Here is a 22,141-nt window from a genome sequence, read left to right on the forward strand (position 1 = left end):
ATTATTCCCCATAACATGTTTGTAATGTGAACCTCTCTACATAATCAAGAAAAGAAGCAGATTGATTCTCCCCAACTCTGGCTAAGAAAAAGACAGAAGGATAAATTGACACCAAGCACATTATTGTCCTATACACAGAGATAAATAGAAGGGCAGGAGGAAACATGGGACAGCATATTGGCACAATGCATGCTAAGATCTCCAGTGAAGATCATATGTAGTTCGCTAATGCATACCTATACAATTTATAACATTGCATGTGCTGTGCTTAATCTGCCTGTTTTTGTACTCCAGACAGGAAGTAAAACCAGGATGTTTATAACGCCCAGGACAGCCTGCCCATACATGGGTATTGTGCTGTATTTGGCTTGGCATATCACAAACTGAGCAGGCCTCTAGTGATGGGTAATGTACAGTGTGTGTGTGTGGAAAATTACACTCCCAAATCATTACACACCAGAAAACCTTGATAGGTTATGAGCTTTATCCACACTCTGAGATACATTATAATGACAGGCTCTCTCTAGTCGGCAGCTTCTTCCAATCCTGAGATCACTTTGGTAAGATGCCGGTGCTGTAGAGTTGCATATATGGCTGGATGTAATAGTCCAGGAACTGCCACACAGGCCGCTGATATGCCTCTGTCACTGTGTGATTGGAAAGGCAGGCAGTGAGAATGAAGACGGTGACTAGCAGGACGGTCAAGACAATCACCAGCAGGACACCAGCAAAGTGCCACAAGCCTATCAAGACCCAGGTGATCTTTGTCCTGTGAAATAAGAAAAGAGAGGCCTGCAGTTTATAAAGACAAGGCAGGGTGTCATTGTCCTCTCTTGGTCCCAAGTGAAAATCTGCTGATGGGGCAAAATGAGCACATAAGCAGGTTCCAAAAGGTTGTCACTCAGATCAGAAAGAACTTTGGGCTTTTAATGAAGGAGAATTGACTCCAAGGGTTTTTAGGAAGTGACACTAAAAGCACCACTGTGGGGCCCTTTTGTATTATCTGAGCACATTATGATCACTGGTTTTGTAATGCATTTAACTGGAAGAAATTCATTTTGGTTGAAAATGAAGATACATTCAAGCCAATCAAGGTTGACATTGCATTCCAAATACAGATGAGGAAAATGCAACACAAACACCATTATTTAAACATCTAATACCACAATAGCCTAAGATGAACATGGCAATGGACCATTCAATTCCTTCCTATCTGTATGGTTCCATGGCTAGTATGTTTGATTTGAATGTGGAAGAATCATGTTCAAATCCCTGCAATAATAAAGTTCTTTGAAAGGGTTTAGACCAAGTCAGTATTCCTCACCCTAGCCTTCTTCACTGGAAGTTGGAGATGATAATTGTTAAGTACTTCAGAACACGCTTCAGAGATTATGAACAATATGCTTTGCTGCTTCACCCATCCATGTACCCTCCATGCCCAGTTACATACTTGCTTGTACACATCTCCTTTTAGTTTGACATTGTCTTTCTTTTTACCTTGAATGGGCCTGATTTGTAGAAGATGCTAAGTAGCATGCCTGGGAATACCAGGTGGACAGGGCTGGTCACACCTAATAATACCTTCCATGTACCTTGCTCATTTGTTATACCTATTAATTGTCAGGAGCCCATCCTACACTTGAGTAGGACCCTGGTAGAGACACATGCCTGACTGGCATGATCTCTCCCTCCTGGTCATTCATTTGGGAGCTTCAAAAGCTTTCTTCAGCCCGAACATCACAGCAACTGATGCCAACAGACACCGGCACACTTAGGGATCTGCAGAGTCTTCGCAGCTTGCGTAACAGACCTCAGCAACTCAGCATTTTGGCTAATCTACTTTATTTACATATAAACACACACGGAGCACTGCAACATGGCTCCCTCTCTCTCTAGCATCAGACAGCAAAGAGAAAAAGCACAAAGGACAATAGTCCCACTTCTCGGAACACAGTAACACAAACATCCTGTCTCCGTCACTTCCCACTCTGTGGAGTCAAAACATACACCGTCATGTGATAGACAGCAATCCCATGACTGCAATCATGGAGCAGGAATTCTAACATTAATTACTCCACATCAGAAAATGGGCAGTTTCAATATTAGACAACCATTGGAAAAAACACACATCAGTACTTCTTCCACATATCTTGATGGGTGGAAGGAAGTTATTGTTATTTATTTGCATTGTCTGCATTCATATGTACTTTCCAATGCCCTCTGTTTAGCATCTGGAGTTTCTTCTTCTCTTATTCCCTTTTGCCAGTGGTACTTTCACAGTTTTGTGGTTAATGAAGGTTTCCAAACCTGTAACAGAATCTTGCTGGGTTTGTTAAGTCCTAGCATTGTTTGGAACAGGCAGTACTGCCATGGATGAAAGGTAAAACCCACCTCTGGATTCTGGTTATTTTATGGAATTTGGTACCATAACCAGTTAATCATAGAGTTATGAATATCCAAGCAGAAGTCTCACACAGTCTCACCATAAATAATGGGGACCAACTCCCACTTCCCAAAGTAATATGACTATATGAAATATAAGCCAGAGGTTATTGCTGCAAATGTCTGCATTGTTATACATTTATGGGTGTGTGTTTTCAAAAAGTGAGAAGGTGGTGACAAATAGTAAACATTTTCTTCACTAACCTACCACCACAAAGCTGTTTCTTCACAAATTTCTCTTCTCTTCTCATTTTTTCTTCCTGTAGTTAAAAAGAAAGTTGGAAAAAGTTACCCCTCCATCACACATACACTTGTAGTAGTAAATGAACAAGGAACTCAAAGCAGTTCATCACTTGGAGTTTTCAAGTTCTAAATTGTGTGACTCTCCAAAGTGAAGTGAGGAAAATGGAACTGGCTAGCCATGCAATTTCTCTGTCGCCAGAATAGCCATGCTGCCAAATTAAAACCACAAACTTCTCCCACCATGCCAGCTGATGTGAGGCAAGCCCAAGTTTGCACTACAGCAGTTAGAACAGCACCTATGGCTATTTTACCTGCTTGTGATGAGCAATATATAATAAGAATAGCCCTTTCTGAATCAACCTAAAGGCCTATTTAGTCCAGCACTGTGTTTTCTAAAGTGGCCAGTGAGATTCCTTACCACTGTTATTTCTCAGCCACTGGCATTCAGAGGCATGCTGCCTCAAATGCTGAAGGTAGCATATAGCCACTATGTCTAGTAAAAAAGCAAAAGTGCTACACCTATGCTTGGGAGGTGGGTTATTGAAACGCAGCACAGAGGCTGAAATTGGGTCACAAACCAACAGCAAAATGACAAAACATTCCCTTGGAGATTCAGCGCTTTGCTGCCACTGCAGAGGAGATCGTAAGATCAGGCTGATAAGCCAGAACTTGTAGGACAGTGCATTCCTCTTGGCTTTCTAACAAGAGGACTACTACAAAGCATCAGTGATGTAGAATGTGAGCTTATGATGCATTCATTGGCCACATAGCAGGCAACACACATCTCCTTCCTTTCAGAAGCTGTTAAATAGCATTCCCTCTACCTTCTCATCCAAACACAAGGGGCAACCAAGCCGCCAATGCTGCTGGCCTGACCCTGTGGGGTTCAGCTGCAATAACTGTGTCAACTTTATGTATAGCATAAAATCAAAACCTTCCTGTTTATTGATCGATGAACTAAAATTCATGCTCACAAGACTGACCAGATAGCTTTCTCTTTATTGGGTAAATCAAGATTACTGACCAGTTCAGCCCTGGCCAATTCATACATCAAGCTCTTTGGGTGAAGGTTCAAAAACTTGCCTGGCAACTTGCTCTGATGTCTGAAATAATTGAAAAAAGGTTGGATCATTAGCAGATTTTGTAGCAGCTATTCTGTCTCTCTGAATTACAGGAATGTCCTCTTTGCAGTCCCAAACAGGGCAATGCACAATTTCCTCTGGTTCCTTGAAGAAGAAAATGTTGTAAGGCACGTGGATAAGCCAGATTCTGGCTCTTCCTGAGGGAGTTGGCAGCCTTCTAACCAACATTTCATGATAGAACCATGTAATATATGACATATGGATGTAGGAGATTTTCAATTCATCCACAATTTTAAGTGAAGTGACCTCCTTTGCTCCTCAGGAACTAATGCAGAGATCAGAACATAATTATATTTCAGATTTCACCAAATTTTACTATACAGTTATTCACTCCAATAACGTACCAATATGTATATTTTAGGATAAAATAGGTTTGGAAATACATATTTTACATTGAAATAAAATACTGTACGTGCTTGAATATTGTTTTGTGATAAAATATGAATTTATGTACACTTCTGTATTTGCATAGCTTTTATTTTGAAAAGAATTAGGAGATTAATGTGGAAACATTGATGGAATGGGTTTATGAATAAACGTGTGAAACTGACTAGAAATGGATTGATCCTGAAGTTATTTTGACATAGCATACTACACATGATACATGCAGAGCCAGGATGTACCAAAATCCAAGAATGACTGACGATCACATTGTAAGCATAACACATCCACATTAACAGGATGGCTTGGTTATAATGGTTAAAATGTGGCAAAGGATAGATTGCCCCACCTTTTTCAGTACATATGTACATGATGATAAAACTCCCTTTAATGACTATGAATTAGAACTAAAAGATTGTTCCCCTCCTCCCAATTATTTAACAAGGCAGACAAATATATGGTGTTTGTGGTATTGGAGTTCAAGCTCAATATCTGGCCCAACATCAAATCACTGAAGGAAAAAGAAGATTAAAAAGGTTTCTCTTGCAATGCTAGTGGCTAAGTGCATGCATAATAGTTTAGGATGCAAAGTAAAACACTTTCAATTTAACTCCTAATTTAATGTTCTTTCAGATACAATGTAGATTCTCTGTGGGTTCTTTATGAAGCAGTTCCCTTTGACTATGAGGACCATTGTGGAAGTGCATAATAAATGCTTCTGAAAATGAGGAATCCCTTTAATTTATGAATATATTTCCCAGATCATGGTTGACAGTCAATCAAACTTTCAAGCAGCCATTTCATACATAAAATCAATTACTGACTGCTCTGAACTGAACTGAACTCTGAAGAGCCAGCTGGCTAAAAGGTAGCCAGGATGTCTGGAGAATAAGAAAGAGGAAATTGGGAATAGCTTTGAGAGCACTTGTATTACCACAAAGATGGCCCATAAGCAGTCTGTCTGTGGAGCCATATAGTTTCTTTTTACAAAAGGAGGAGCAGTCTCTTCTAGTTAGTTCTATGATGTCATTCTATTTCATCAGCACAAAGTAAACTGCTGGCATTTTCCTGAGATGTATAGCGGTACCTCGAGTTACAAACGCCTCAGGTTACAAACGCTTCAGGTTACAAACTCCGCTAACCTGGAAGAGTTACCTCAAGTTGAGAACTTTGCCCCAGGATGAGAACGGAAATCGTGTGCAGCGGCAGCAAGATTAGTGAAAGCACGCTTCTAGTTAAAACGCTTCTAGTTAAAAACAGTTTCAGGTTAAGAACGGACCTTCAGAACGAATTAAGCTTGTAACTAGAGGTACCACTGTACACCATTGCAAGTGGAAAAAGTAGTGTGATAGAGGGACAGTCTTAAGGAGCGCTTGTGGTAATTCTGTTGTCTTTTGAGGGACAGAGATACATAAAATAAACGAGTCCATGGCCAGGGAAAAGCAGGGTTACAGAAGAACAGAGTGCCTGGCCAGAGATAATTACACTGAGGTCATGGCCTAGCCCAATGCAGTTTAAGTCCAGACCATGTGATGTGTATGTGTGAAATTACATAGGTGGCATAAGCAATTCATGAATGAGCAGGCCAACCAGAGTGATTAAAACTTGAAAGCTTGGGTTTGAAACATATTTGGTGAAGAATGAACTATGGATCCAGATAAAAACAGAGTGATGAGTTTACTGGTCTTTGGTCCAGTAAATTGGTTTTGCATTTTGCAAAGGTTCACTTCCATCAGCATTTATACCTTGGATAGTAGACTGCACCTTCTGGGTCAACCTCTGGCACAGCCTCATCAAATATAGCTCAGGAAAATGATATGAATCTGCTGTTTCCTTGACCACTTGCAGTCATAAAATAACCTCAGCTATTCCTTGCTGTCTCTCTGGCTCAGTAGTATTACATATGTTACAGCTGAAAGCTGTGCTCCTCACTAGAAGAATTACCATGACTTTGATTCATCTGACATGCTTCAAGGACTGACACTGTTTGCAGAAAGGATTGGACTCATAGAGGAGTCTTACCGAACCTTGTCTTTCGCAACAGCTGACAGCTCATCCTGCAGGCTTTTCTCTCTGTCCTGAAGAACCTGAAAACAAAATAATCAGCAAGTCCCCTTCAAGTTTCTGTTTCTTCTTCCTCCCCCCAGAGATCTCCAATAATCCCCACAGATCAAGACCTAGAGCAATTTTGTATACATTCCACGGGTAGCTGGTGTGCTGCCCTCCAGATGTTATGCATCTGCTTTGTTATGCACTCCTTACTTTGACATTTTATGGCCTCTCCTCCCCAACAACCAATGGGGAAATACCAAATCCAAATATTCAGAATTACCAAACAAAGCAGTACTTTCCGATGCATGTTTACTCATAAGTAGGGGTGGATGTGTCCATTTCAGTTCTCTCGGTCATTTTTCAACTATAAAATTCAGTTCTCCACAATTTACAGTAATTGTAATTTTTTTAAAGAAAAGAACATTCTCATGAAAAATTATCAGCATTTTAGTGTGAATTTCTCCTAACAACACATTATTGCATGTAGCTTTCAGTAGTGTACACATTATTGCGAGCAATATTCCTGAATATGATGCATTTTTGTATGCTATTTTCACTAATATATTTTATTCACACTTCCCCTAAATATATGCATTTTTGTAAACATTGGCTGGAGAACTGCATTGCAAAATTTGAATAAGTGTGAATTTCAAAAGATAATTGTGTTTTGGTTTGCGTGTTGTTTTGGAAGGTGTGAGTGTGATAGATTCAGCTTTAAATACACACTGAATCAAATTTTTCCTGCACTCCTACTCAAAAGTAAGTCCCACCATGCTCAGTTGTGGTTACTCCCTGGTAAGTGTGTTTAGTGCTGCAACCAAAATTAGGCAGCTGTTGCTTTCCTTATTCAGTTCATCAATGGTTAAGCATTTCACACAGATACCTGTATTTTCACTTTGTATTCTTGTATATACTCTTCCAGTTCCCAGATTTGGTGTTTCATCTGGAAAAGAAGAACATGCCTTTTTTCTTTTGCCCCATCCTTGTAATCCTTCTTGCCTTGGGTTTTTAGTCAGAACACTTACAATTTCTGCCTAGTATGATCATACCAATTCCAGGTGTTTCATCAATATTCAAGGGATAGATCAGACACCACTAGGCACGGCCAAGCAGCCTGGTGCTCACCTTGAAAATCAATCTGGCCCTCTTATCTTTTAGTTTGAAAGCCTTGGGATTTGGGATTGAGCATTGAACAAGAAAGAGGGCCTGATTAATGTCAACCTTCCATTGCCTACTACGCTCCCCCCCCCCCTGCTCCAGGAAGCTCCCAACAGAATATTGAAAGCAAAATAAAACATCAAACATTGAAAACTTCCCTAAACAGGGCTGCCTTCAGATGTCTTCTAAAAGTCAAATAGTTTTTTATCAGCTGAAGATAGGAGAAGGAAGTGATGGGTATTTCTTCTTTGGGATGATGCGGCTTCAGCCAGTTTAGTGCAGTGGTTAGAGAGTGCTGGACTAGGACCTGAGAGATGAGGGGTCAAATCCCAATCCAGCCATCAAGCTTACTGGGTGTAATTGGGACACGCACTGTCTCTTAACCTAACCTACATCACAGGATTGTTATCGCTAAAGATAAGTTTAATTTGCATAAAAAGTAATGTTGGTATGCACTGAAGTTTGAAAAACTAATTTAAAATTTGCATTTGCAAAGTAGAGAAGTCTGCATTAGGGAGAAGGTTTCACTCTGGCAAATGTGCCAGAAAAGGTTGGATGTTTTCCGTTCAGCCTTTATGCTAACTGATGACTCATCACTGGAAAGCCAAGCAGAGAGCTCTCACAGCAGGAAGATGAAACATGAAAACTCGGTGTCTTAGTCCATTGATGGAGACAGCAGCCACAGCAGCGGCTAAGCTCTGCAGTGATGAAGAAGCAAGTTGCTTTGGATCTCTCTCTGGGACCAGATAGAGGAAAGTATATCAAACAGTATTAAGGACTAAAAAGAAGACGGGATTGCATTAAACAGCAACGTTTTACTTATTTTATTATTTACTTATTTAATTTGTTTACCGCCCCTCATCCAAAGATCTCAGGGTGGTTCACAACATAAAAATTCAAAATGAGAGCACAAAATACATAATAAAAACAAAAACACACACCAAATAACTCCCCTCCCATAAACACATTTAAAAGGACATAGAATGTTAATCAGATGATAATCACAGGGTTCAGGTCAGTTCATATGGGGAAAAGCGGTCCTTGAGGTATTATTTTGTATCTTTTATTGTTTATCTGTAACCATTTTAAAACTGTTTCCAGTGAAGCTTTGAAACATTTTCCTACTTTGCACATGGGTTCAGGTCAGGGATTCCATTTGTAGCAACTGTAGCAGTTATGCAGATAATATGGGGAGGGGGAAACCCACCTTGGACTCCTTGGAGGAGAGGTGGAAGGCAGGAAAATAAATAATAAATAAACCCACAGGCAAAATTGTGTATGTTACAGCCTAATTGATTTCAACGGGAGAGTTAGCCCAAAGCAACGGAACCCAGAACTCCTTAACTTTGGCTCGGCCTGTCTCCTATGTATATGATAATTAAGTTTACCTTTGTAAAAACTTCATCCTCCTCACCGCAGGTCAGTTTGCATTCCTGGAGCTCTCTCTAATTAAAAATAAATATATAAATTTTCAGTTGGCAACATTTCTGAAGCAAACACATGTAAGACTTTTATTTTCACTCTGGCCAAGAGATTCAATCCTCAGTGAAAGAAAATGGTCGCTTTCCAAGAGAACGTGTCAACACCGCTTGTACTGGAGGCCTTCTCAACAGATTGTGCCTCTCATCGGAGATCCATGTGAGTGCCAATATATAGCAAAGTATACACATTTATACTGGGATGTGGGTGGCGCTGTGGGTTAAACCACAGAGTATAGGACTTGCCGATCAGAAGGTCGGCGGTTCGAATCCCCACGACGGGGTGAGCTCCCGTTGCTTGGTCCCAGCTCCTGCCAACCTAGCAGTTCGAAAGCACCTCAAAGTGCAAGTAGATAAATAGGTACCGCTCTGGTGGGAAGGTAAACGGCGTTTCCGTGCGCTGCTTGGTTCGCCAGAAGCGGCTTTGTCATGCTGGTCACATGACCCGGAAGCTGTACACTGGCTCCCACGGCCAATAAAGCAAGATGAGCGCCGCAACCCCAGAGTCGGTCACAACTGGACCTAATGGTCAGGGGTACCTTTACCTTTACCTTATACACATTTATATATCTTTACTTTAGATGAAGTCATTTTAAAGTATTCACGTTGAACTAAAAAGCTGATGGACACTAACAGAGCAATCCAAACCCTCTTTATGTGCTACTGAGGTTGGGTTGGGTTGGGTAGAGGTGTCTCTATGCCCAGCTCTGCAGGCTAAGCTGGACTTCCACCAGCCGATGACGACGGAATGACACAAGAGTCACTCCACTGGTGCAGCACTTCCACCTGCTAGATAGCAGTGAAGTCAGTGGAATTTTCATTAGTAGTACCCAGCAAAAGCCCCAAAGTGGGGTGGAGAGGGGCTGTGCAGGCATGGGATCTTTTGGATTCGAAGCCAGTCTTTCTACCATCACACAATGGCATCGGACCCAATCTGGGCCTCATTTTTGTGACAGCTCTAGGCTGGCCCAGTGATCTTCTACACATACACACCACCTTCCAACTTGGCCACCATGAACCACAGAGGTGCATATGTGGCTGTGGTCTCACAGCCCTGTGGTCGAGGGGAGAGGTTTGGATTGCATCCTCAAAATCTTCCAAATCCCCAATGGCACAAAATGAAAATGATCTGATGATATTTTGGACTGCCATCTTTTTCAACTGGCCCTCCAGGTGCTAGCGTGCAGAGCCAGAAGACTTTATCATAGTGCAGCAAAAGAACTTCATCTGTTTGGAGTTCCACATAAACAGGAAATGCGGAGGTGACCAAAACAGGGATGTGTGAAATCTTCTTGTTTCCCCCGTATATATGCCACCTTCACAAATACTGCTATCTCCTTTTCTCAATTGCCCATGTATTGTCCCCCATGTATTTTGTATTAATTCCAGTGGGCATTTCTTTTAACCTTCCTCCTCCAACCTTACTTTACTGTTGTGGTTCTATAATCTTACTCACTTTTAGCTTGTTGACATGGCAGCAGAGCTGCAGGTAACTCTGCTGGTTGATCTTCATCGATGCAGTCAACGCTGAGCTCTGGTTTGGGGCACAAAACACACAAATATTCAGATTCAGTCTCACCAATATGCACTGACCAGCCCGAACCTTCTTTGCTATTCTGTTACAACCTCAGTGTTTAGAAGACAAATCAGAGATGACCCTGGTGATCCTAATAAAGGACCTTCCTTCCTACCTTCCTTTCACTAATTAGTGGTATTTTCTCTCAGTTGAGTTAATAGGAGCTTCAAGGTGGGGAGGAAGGAATTTCAATGGGGCAAAGTCATGGGAGGAACAGGTAAAACCCCCTCACTTAGGCCACACCCATCAACTTCCAGGAAGTCAGGTAAGGGCAGTTGCTCAATGGAGGAGTGTGGTTTGCATGCAGAATGGCCCATGTTCAATCCCTGGTATCACCAGGTAGGGCTGGCAGAGACCTCTGCCTGGAACCCTGGAGAGCTGTGGACATCAGTGAAGGCAATACTGAGTTAGGATGGCCAAAGATCTGATTTGGTGCAAGGGAGTGTCCTGTGTCCCTAAGTCCCAGTGGGGGTGCTTGTAAGCAAAACAAAAGCAATGGGAAATTACTATCATGGATCTGCTTTGTCATTTTTTGCTTTGCTTTCGACATCCGTTTCAGAAGGACTGAGTGGAACAATGTCTATCAAATAACACTAATATTTATTCCAGTAGAAATTAAAAAGTAACTGCAAAGCTATGCAGTGAAAAGGACTGCGGTCTGTCAAAGCCTAGAGCTTCAAGCATAACATTGACTTCTACAACAAGTGAGCATACAATGGAGATATTCAGATATGCATGCTGTTTCATGCCTACTCTAAAAAGGCTTTGGTGCTGCCAACACAGGCATACAACAAAGAAAGATGAGCACCAGGGAGATAATAGATGTATTACATTTTTTTTTTAAAAAAGGGATTCTTTTGACATGACTGAACGAACACTAATGCAACAGTGTCAATTTCCATTTCCATTTCATTTCAGAGTGGAAATCTGATACAGTTATTCAGGACCATCATAACACGAAGACTGGTTCATGCACCCAAACTGGCATGTTGAGCATGTGGGTTGGGTGGGCCCATGCAGAGCTGACAATAGCAATTGTGCAAATCAGTAGTGGTCAGTGGGGAGAAACAGTGTCATTTAGCTGACCTCCTGCCACCAATTTCACTGTGCTTACCGGGGTGGCGCGGGGAAGAAAGGCAGCATGGTGTAAACACACCAGCATGGCACAAACACATCCAGTGTTCCTTCTGGTGCATTTGCACCATGCCAGCCTCTGCACTGCCTTGCCCATCTCCCTCCCAGGAAGCTCAGCAATGCTAGAGACAGATCAGGTGAGCATCACTGCCCCCACCCAACTGCTACAGGTGAGAATACTTCATCAGAAATCCAGCCCACTACTCAACCCGCGTTTATTTTTTCCATCTCTCGACTCACTTTCAGTGGCTTGATGTTGATGAGGTGATTGTGAATTATACACTTGCAGCACATTCACAAACATAGGGAAAGAAAGGACATGGTGCACATATGGAATTCAGAGGAAACCTATCTGATTATTGGTGTACCTTCTCAGAAAGCATGAAGATCCTCAAGTGTAAATTTTCATTATCCTTCTCCTGTGCGGGTAAGAAATTGCCACAGTTAGTTGCAAAGATTGATATATACACAACTTTTTGGGCTGCAGCTGAAGGGATGCAACAATTCATTACAAATTAAAGAATACCCTCAGGAAAGTGTCACACACAACTCAAAGTCCTAACTCTCCAATTCTAAGTTCCAGTGCTGCTGAATTTGATTGGGCTGATGCAAAATGAGTTTCCTGTGCTGTGCTAGCCCAGGCAGATGCCATAACAACAGCAAGTGTCGTCTGCTGCAGTCCTCCCTCTTTCCTGTTTTGTAGTGGTGTGGGGAAACACCAGAGGATCCACATGATAAATAGCTGTTCACAGATGGCAGTATGGAAAGCCTCCAGGCGATTGCTTTTGCAATCTCCTTTATTTGTAGGCAATGAGTCTCCCATTCACAAGGCTCTCCCTCAGATTTGTGTAAGTTAGACTTTGCACAGCAGATGAAACATGATGAATACAAATAGGTCTATACCTGGTGAGGCCTCTAGAATGGAATCTATATTAACTGAAGTATTCATGCTATAGAAATAAACAAGCTTTTGGTTTGCCACCTACATGGTAGGACAGCTTTGACCAAGGTGGTGCCTTACAGTTGTTTTGGACTACAACACCCCAAAGCCACACGGAAGTATGAGTTGTAGTCTATAACATCTGAAAGTCATCAACTTGGTGAAGGCTGTTGATGGAGGCTATTGACTCCACGGAAAATACCATACTAGTAAATGTCCAAAACCAATACAGTTTTTCTTTTTTAAAATGATTATGGAATAATATCACCAGACAGTGTTCACTTAGCCAACAAATCTTTGGGTCTTGTTGTTTTAATGATGACATGCAGTGTGTGTGTGTGTGTGTGTGTGTGTGTGTGTGTGTGTGTGCGCGCGCGCGCGCACGCTCTTTAAACTCTGATCAGGAAGATTTCTTTTTCCTACCAGCTTTTTAAGATACTGCTCCTCTAAAGATGCTGTTACAGTCTCTTCTTCCTGATTTTTCTTTGTGGCTTCAATCTCAGTTTCTAAATAGGTTATTTTCTCTTCAGCTCGCTTTATCCTGTATATGGTTGAGGCAATGATGATGATAGTGTTGATAATAATAATAATAATAATAATAATAATAATAATAATAATAATAATTCAAAGACTTGTACCCCTATTCTGCCCCAAACAAGACCATCAAGGCAGCTAACTATCACAGTAAACCACTGATGAATAAAGAAGTATACAAATTACTTAAATAAGAATAACATTTAAAATAGCAACAATGTTACACCATCCAAAAAAATTTAAGTACAGGGGAAACTAAGAGTTAAGCTTATTCTAGAGAGTGCTTTAATCAATTGCTCATCTGACCAACAGCAGCAGTTTTGCTTCTCCATGAAAGACAGAAATGGGGAGGGACATCATCCAACTCTCCCAGGTCAGGGGGGCTCCAAAGCCCAGGTGCCACCACTGAGAAGGCCCTCTCTCACCTGCCATATTGCCATCAGCTCAGGGTAGGGCATAGAGCAGCTCTTCACTAGACAGTCTGAACATGAGGGTTGGGTCACATGGGGGAAAGCCATGGGGGGAAAGTATTATCCTTCAGATAATACTAGTGCAAAAGCCCACCTCATATTCTTTTGACTGTAATTTGTTTGAAATGGATTTCCATATTGTATTTTAAAATTAATATAATTCACCGTAGGACCTTACAGTGAAAGGTAGGTAAGGCATCAAATAAATAGCAAGAACAACAAGAACATTTAGGACTTTTATGGTCAAAGCCAACCTTTTGAATTGTCCCTGGAAACAAACCCAGAGCCAATGAAGTGGTATAGGGCAAATAAGTACATAATATCAGGCCAATGACCCATCTAATCCAGCATCCAGTGGCCAACTAAATGCCTGTGGAAAACCTGCAAGTAGGACATGGGCACAAGAGCCCTTTCCCCTCCCACAGTTTCCAGCAATTGGTATTCAGAAGCCTAACTACCTCCAACCATCAACATGAACTGAGAACTGGAATCGTGTCAACATTCTAGCTCCTGCAGCTGTATTTGCACCAAGTGAAGCTCCCAGACACTTTTCAAAAGCAGGCAGTGTTGGGCGAGAACCAAAATGCTTGCCCTCCAAAGTATGTGTCCCCCTTGAGTGTTTAGTACCTATCTCATTCCCCTCCTCCAAGGAAAATAAAAGCCTCATACAGGGAAAGGGGAAGTACATAGAGGCCACCAGAGAAGGGTTGCTCCTGCAACCTGCATCAAGAAATGATGCAAGAGCATCTTTTCCCAATGGGGATGATGGGGCAAGATGCTCAAGTGTGACATTTCCCACTGGAGTGGACCATTGGGCTCTCTCACTACAATGATATCAATGCTGGGAGGGCAGCTCTTTCCCACCAGTCCAGATGTGTATGGCAGGTGGAGGAGGGTCCACCACCTGGTTAACCAGGAGAAAACACCACCAACCATCAGAATTGCTCTCATCACATCACTGGTTTTATAGCATGCAACTGATTTTTGTGAAGTTTTCAGGGAAAACTTGGTAAGGTTCAAACCTTCTGAAAAATAATTGTTCCCAAGCTGGAATCAGACATTCGCTCAACACCACATTGATTATTGACACGTGCCTTTTGAGCTCAGCTTTCATGTTCTTCATAGCTCCTTGCAAATCCAAAATATTTGCCTTGATGTTGTTCCCTTCCGTAATGAGGCAGTTAATTTGTTCTCTCAACCATATATTTGTATGCCTGGACTGGAAGATGGAGGCTCCTTTTGCTGCTATCCAACTGTCCCTAGTTGGGATATTAAAAGATAATATGCAGTACCTTAGTTATTGCAAACTTGGGATCTAAGAAGAAAATGTTTTCAAGTTAAAGTGGAAGACCTAAATAAGGATTTCCATTTGTGCAACAGGGCTTCTTGCACACCCTTGAAATTGGCTCAGCATGGGTCAGTGTGTCTGGAGAATCTCCAGATGTTGAATTCTGACCATTAACACATGCAGATGTATACAAATACTCCTCTTTTTTGGGTGATGTGTGAGTTGCCACCCTGTTTCATGCTCCCCTCCCGGGTGACCCCACTTCCCTTAACTTAAGAACACTTACCTGGCATTTTTGGTTCCTATGTTGACAGCTGTAAAGGCTTCAGAAATCTGCTGGCAGAAATGACATTCTTTTAGAATTTTTGTTTAACTTCCAGAAGCAAAATAATTGCACATAATACTTACTGCAGACAGTTTTTCTTGTAGCATTGTTGTCCAGAGTTCACTGTTGATATTTTTCAGCTCAATCTTTTTTCAGATGACCTCAGTAGTTTGTTACCATGAGCCCCCAAAAGAGCCACAATATGCCTTGCACATTATTTTTGTCATTAACAGAATGATAATGTCAGTTACAGAGTCTTGTTTTTCTCATTTTCTTTACAGTGGTACCTCGTGTTATGTACCGTCCCCCTTACGAATGCTGCGGGTTACGCGCTCTGCTAACCTGGAAGTAGATGCCCCTTGCTGTGACCTTCGCCCCAAGATGCGAACCGAAATCACTCTCCGGTGGCACGACAGCAGTGGGAGGTGCCATTAGAGAAAGTGCGCCTCATGTTACTAGTGGTTTCCTGTTACTAATGGACCTCCGGAACGGATTAAGTATGTAACATGAGGTACCACTGTATTTTGTAACCAGTTATGTAAATCTGAAATTCAGTTGTTTTTATTTAGAGGCTCCTCTTAATCTGAGGCCCTAAATGGTGCTTACTTAGCTTAGAGGTCTACCTACAGGGACTGCTATCATAGCTTCAACATAAGCTTTAAGGAGAACGCATGTCTCATTTCTCAGCCAGGTGGGTTTTCCTGTCACTTTACACAAAGAGTGGCACACGGCAGCAGTTGAAGAAGCAGAAACTTCCCTGATCACAACAACCATCACCACCACCCAGTTCTTGGAGGGGTCCTGCTTAGCCTACTTTGAGAAAGGAAAGCAGAGTTTCCTCTCTCACAATCCACCAACGAAGAACCTTCTGCATGCAAATCAGAAGTCCACCACTGAGCTGCGACACTTCCCCCAAAGGGCTCACTTTCAACAATACCTGTGGGTTACACACAGTGCCATGCTCCATCACAACTACAGTTATTATGGAGCTTCAGAATTATAAGCAGCCATGCAGAGACCCACCCTTGCTCATTAGCATCAACATTACCTTTGCTTCACTCATGTCATTCTCTGCCAAGAAATATATTCAGATATGTCTAATTTGATTTGCCCTGTAGCCTAGCCGAGTCCATGCATAGCCTATCTGTGTTGTGTGCTCTGTGTGTCTGTGTGACTCTCTCTGGGTATTGTCCCTGCAGCCTCTGATGTCACAAAGGGCTTAGCAGTCTCCTAAGAGAAAGCACTCTGTGCTGGATGCAGACTTACATGCAAGGAATTGTTTGGTGAATTAAAATTTATGTTCACATCCTAGCTATGTTGCAGTCTCACTGGACAAATGACTTTTTCTTAGCTTCAGGGTCAATCGATATGCAATGGATTATTTCATAGGATTGCTCTGAGAAGTAACTGATAATATGGATTCACATATTGAATAGTTTCAAAACCATATAAAAGTGGAAACTGTCCAAGTACAGCTTCTCCCCCCCTTTTTTTTGCCGTGCTTTGATGGTCAAAACTGCACAAGGTTAAATGCCGCAGTGTTTACAATTTTTGAAGGTACAGTAGCTCTCTGAGGTCCTGGGCCCAGCTAATTCACAAGGTGAAAATACATTTCAGAGGGTCCCATTGTGACTTTTTAAACCACTAGATGGCAACACAGTTCCACTTCAGTTTGTATAAATACATTCTTAATTTTGCATAAAAGAGCTTCATTTTTCTCTTTGCTCCAATACAGCGGAATTTCCAGAAAATTGTTTTTTTCCTCAGGTTCATTGTTGCATTAGAAACATTCTGGATGTCTGGCCTCTAGAATTTCTGGAGAAACTGAGGTGGGGTAGAGGGGAAATTGCAATAGCTAAGAAAATCTGCGGTGTACAGTATTTTAGGAATAATGTAACAGTTATTTTGAACACAGTATAGCCCAGTTCAGATAAGGCTCGTACCACTTCAGCTTGAAGATGGAGGCTCATTTAATTGAATTGGGGCTGGGCTGATTGTCTGACCAAGATGAAATTTGGAGTTTGGAGAGCGAAGGTGACTATTAAAGTGGTGTGGTGGAACATTTGAGTAAGGGTATTGCCTAATATTTGTAGCAGGTGTGGGAAACAGCATGTCCTACATACTTATAGCTCTTGGCCTAATTTCTTGTGGATGGCAAGGATGGGGAAAATGGGAATAGGAGAGAGAGAGAGAGAGAGAGAGAGAGAGAGAGAGAGAGAGAGAGATGCACTGCTCATTTTTGACTATGTTCCCACTGCATCATTCATATGGAGCCTCTGAGAAATTAACCTGAGGGAATATGGACCTCACCAGAAAAAGGGCTGCCTACTTCTGACTTCACAGTTTACAACATATCCAAGGGTCGGGTTTTTCTTCTTCCCTTTCCTTAAAAAAACCCATTGTGTGTGCTGTCTCAAGTAATTATAAAGTGCACCTGGTAGCCTCACTGCCACTGAGACATGCTTTGGAAATTTGGCCCAGCAATGTCCCTGGGAAAGATGCTACCAAGACATTTCCAGTTCCCATTTTCAAATAATGCCTCTGCAGTAGGGGGACTGCTAAGAGGACAGGGGGAAAAAATCAATCCTCAGCCAGCTTGTAAACTATAGGTATTAGTTAACACCCCATCTGACCGTCTCCAGGATTCTCCTCCCATTCTTCTTAGTGGTGGGTGGAGAGGTCTAACAAAGGTGGAGGTAGACTTTGGCCCAGTGCTACACTGAATGCTCCTTAATACAAAATAGTCCCTCTGCACTGGGAAGCAAATATCAGGGAGAAAGGGCAGGGAGATCAGGTCACATGGGGTTTCTGATCACAGAGGAGTCTTGTCAACCTGTCAAAGTGAACCTGCTTGCAAGCCCCCCTCAGACCCTGCTGGTTAATGTGGCACAGTCTGTTGCTAATTCTTTGTGGCGCTTTAGCAGAAATGCTCAGAGTTCCAGGTTCTTCAGTGCAGTATATTTATTGTGAGCTATATATACAAATATCTACAGGCTATAATACACAAGCAGTTCATACAGTCAAACAGAGTACCTGGCTGCACCTTAAGGCAAATAGGAAGACCTCTAACTCTTTCTCTCTGCCCACACTCCTCTACACCACCACCCTTACTGCTGGACAGGTTTCCCTTTTAAACCGATGACAGCCAATCAACTGACAGCACATTACTGCTGAGTCATTCTGACCCAGCACTTCCAGAGAAAGTATTGTAGGCTGATTGCATCAGCCGGTTGCATCAGCTAGCAAACTCAAGCCTGCAGACTTACTGTCTCACACAGCTTTCTGTGAATCCCAACACAGTCATGGATAGAGGAGTCTGTGGTGGCACACATGACCCTGCACCTTCCAACATGGTTATGCTTCCATGATGGCTAGAGATGGTTTGTAGCTTCAGGGTTATGATGGCTACAAATTATGATGGGGTGAAGGATGTGCGCCCTGGTCTAAGCTCCTTTTACATTTTGAAAGATTCTTTGTTCTAAAGGCACTTGATGCAGCAATATTGCTGAAGTCAAGGAGATCTAGGTCTGGTCATGGATGGATAGCAGAACTCCCCAGAGAGAAGCTAAATGTAATAAATAAATAAATTCCAAACTAAGCTGACATTAATTGCATGAGTGCACTTAACTTGCATGGTTGAGTTATTTAAATAATAGCCATGGGGGAATCTGAATAGTCTGAAGACTGTGAAATGGGTGGGTGAGGAGAGGGAGTTCAACCCTTGCTCTCCATGCCAATAAAGCACCTCTCCAAAGCTACTGTTTGCACTTCAAGGGAAATGGGAGCTTTCCCTGAAGTACAAATGGCAGCTTCAGAGAGGCAGTTTTTATCAGGGCTGTTGCAGGGAGAGAAAGGGTTAAACTTCCTGACCAACCCATACACCATGGGTAGGCAAACTAAGGCCCTGGGGCAGGATCTGGCCCAATCGCCTTCCGGTTCATGGACGGCCCGGGAATCAGAATGCTTTTACATGTATAGAATGTGTCCTTTTATTTAAAATGCATCTCTGGGTTATTTGTGGGGCATAGGAATACATTCATCCCCCCCCCCAAAAAAATATAGTCCGGCCCCCCACAAGGTCTGAGGGACAGTGGACCAGCCCCCTGCTGAAAAAGTTTGCTGACCCCTGTCATACACAGCCCTGAAGCTGCTCAGATTGCCCTGTGGCTGCTATTTACAGATCAAAAAGCAGGCATGTAAATTGTATGAATGCCACTGATACTATGTCTAGCTTAGCCTTCACACTACAGTATTCTAGAGCACCTGCCTGATCCTGGTATTTTGAACGAGACACCCAAAGAGAGCCCTTTCCACTTGCTTTTCCTTCTTCAGATCTCCAAATGTTTGATTCCTCCTGCAAATAGTACATTGTATCATGGCAATAGCAAGGAACAATCCTCAGTGCAGAAGTACTGGAAGCTGTTGTAGCACACAAGGGGTGGTACTTAGGTTGGGCCCTAGCACAGAAGAGCCCAAAATACTAAAAACTAAGAGCTGTTCTCCTGCATCAACAGTACCACCCTGAAGCAGGTTGAAGCATTTGGCCATGATGCCCAGTCCTTGCTGTAGGAAGGGCAGGCATTGTTAATTCACACTGCGTTCTTTAGCTGACAGTATGTGAAGCTTTTTTCCGGGTGTATAACATACAGAGGAAAGCACACTTTATTAACTCCTCCTTGCTGGCTTATTAAACCTGGCTAATGGTTGTTTCATACCGAAGGAGCAGTACAAAATTGCTGGAGCATGCCTATGAATTATGGGCCGTGTCTGCAGAGAGAAAGTACTAAGTCCAACTAGTTTGGGCAGGAGTTTAACCAATGCTTTCAAATCAAGAACACCGTAGATTATCAACAGAAGGTGTTTCTCTGCCAGTGGCAGTCGAGTTGGGAGATGCATTTATTCTTGGCTCAGGGACTGCCAGGCAATCCGTGAGATAAATGTATGTATAGGCTGCTACTGAGATACAGCTGTACAGCTGGGGATGTGCAAGATAGGTGCACAGCATTGCAGCCTTGTCATGAACACAGAGCACCACACCTTCTCCCCCTCCTATGGAGATAACCAATTTTCTTGAGTTGCCTGACTGTTTTATTTCATATCGGAAATAATTACAGATGCCGCAGGAGGAAGGCTAATTTGTAAAATGGGAGGAATCATTGGATTATAATTTGATATCTGTAGCTAATGTTGGTAGGGAGGCTGGACATGATGTCAATTATTCATTGAGTGAAGAAGGGCTTGCTTTTGTCTGTCCTGAACATACCGCCAATCAATCAACAGATTACTAGGCAAAATCTGGCTTGGGTCCATGTTTGCAAATGATCGCTACATCATCGCTTAAACATACTGTCCAGCTAATAATTAAAAGAGGCCGAAGACCCAAAGGTTCATAGTATTCCAGGAATGAGATTTGGGTTACGTAATTAAATCAGTGTTTGAAAGAGGGTTAACAGACTGGAGATGGCTTGAGGGAAGTCAGAGGTGACACTATGTAATGGTTCTAGGGGTTGCTCGTGCGTAAGTTGTCACCACTCCTGGCTAGGTTACCTGGGTGAACCCTTTCTGTCCGGACAGCCTCTCACCTGTGGCTGTCTCAATCGCTGGCAGAATCCGTCAGTGGGCGTTTCTTGAACTTCTTCCAGCAAAGAAGTTCTTTGACGCCTAGTCTCCTCCTACTCTCCCTGCGCAGAAGTCTTCTGCGCAGGGAGGGTGTGGGCAGCGGAGGACCCGTGCTCTCCCCGCTGGTCTCCGGTGAGGAGTCCTGGAGCCCCCTCGCTGATTCCCCCATCTGCCCCCCTTCTCCACTGGTGCTACGCTGATTTCCTTCCCCAGCAGATGGGCTGCTTCTCTCCCTACTGGGACCCTCTCCGGCATCCCTCTGGAGCCTTCCCTCCGCCTCTGGCTCCGATGGCAGTTCCCTGACACACTAGTAGGAAGTGGAGAGGCTGGTTTTTCTGAGATCCAATGTATATTCAGCATTGGAACAGGTTCTGAGTGGCTTTTGATCCAGACACTATAGGACAGGGATGTCCAACAGGTTGATCACGATCTACTGGTTGATCCCTGGGAGGTTTTGGTAGATTGCAGTCGATCGTTGGCTTCTCCATCTGGCCCCGCCCCCTCGCCCCACTCTCTAGATCGGTAGGACAAAAGCAGAGCTCTCGCTGTGAGGCTGACTGTTTCAGAAAAACGGGGTAGATCACTGCCAGTTTTTAATTGTGTGAGTAGATCTAAGTCTCTTGGAAGTTGGCCGTCCCTGCTATAGGAGATTGCTACAGTAGCCAAAAGTGCTTTCTGCTCCATTTGTTGCACAAGCTCCACCCCTTCTTGGACAGAGGATCTTGCAACACTAATCTGTACTTTCAAAGACCCTTCGGCAATCTCCTCTTTGTATGTACAGAGCCTAGGCGTGCACAAGTTGTGGTATGTACACAGGCTCCGCTCTCAGGTTCAGGTGAAAGCATTAACTGGAGTGGGGGTGCCATCCTATTTCTCCCCCCCACGCACATTCACATCCCCTTATATGCTGTATGAATAGGGCTAGTGACTGTAAGCAGCCCAGAGTGGCTGGGGAAACCCAGACAGATGGGTGGGGTGGTACAACAACAACAACAACAACAACAACAACAACAACAACAATTCATAAGCAGAAGGTGGGATTGCTGCATGTGCACACTCCTGAAAAAATATGGTTTCCTGTGTTGGGAATTCAAGTATATGCAGAGGTAGATTTGTGTACTTGAGGAAGCCCTACTTCTGGAAGAAGGAAGCAGACCACCTTAAGAATCTCCAAACAATGTGGAAAGATAAGAACTGAGGGGGAAAGAGGAATGAAAGACTAATGATGATGAAATTAAGCTATATGTTGTTGTTGTTGTTGTTTAGTCGTTTAGTCGTGTCCGACTCTTCGTGACCCCATGGACCAGAGCACGCCAGGCACCTCTGTCCTCCACTGCCTCCCGCAGTTTGGTCAAACTC

The 22,141-nt window shown here is 42.9% G+C and overlaps 1 protein-coding gene across 1 annotated transcript; it reads right to left on the bottom strand.

Moving 5' to 3' along the window:
* Window positions 1–470: 470 nt before the first annotated feature.
* LOC128413406 (uncharacterized) lies at window positions 471–16,350 on the bottom strand. Its single transcript, XM_053387437.1, has 12 exons — window positions 16,212–16,350; window positions 15,125–15,171; window positions 14,573–14,809; window positions 12,970–13,087; window positions 11,975–12,025; window positions 10,353–10,430; window positions 8,807–8,863; window positions 7,144–7,203; window positions 6,231–6,295; window positions 3,710–3,788; window positions 2,647–2,702; window positions 471–769 (listed from the first exon to the last, which is right to left on the bottom strand). Exons 1-12 carry the CDS (start codon window positions 16,224–16,226, stop codon window positions 553–555), a joined length of 1,080 nt encoding a protein of 359 aa, XP_053243412.1. The 5' UTR covers window positions 16,227–16,350; the 3' UTR covers window positions 471–552.
* Window positions 16,351–22,141: the final 5,791 nt, after the last annotated feature.

The sequence above is a fragment of the Podarcis raffonei genome, chromosome 5 (assembly GCF_027172205.1).
Source record: "Podarcis raffonei isolate rPodRaf1 chromosome 5, rPodRaf1.pri, whole genome shotgun sequence".
NCBI lineage: Eukaryota > Metazoa > Chordata > Lepidosauria > Squamata > Lacertidae > Podarcis > Podarcis raffonei.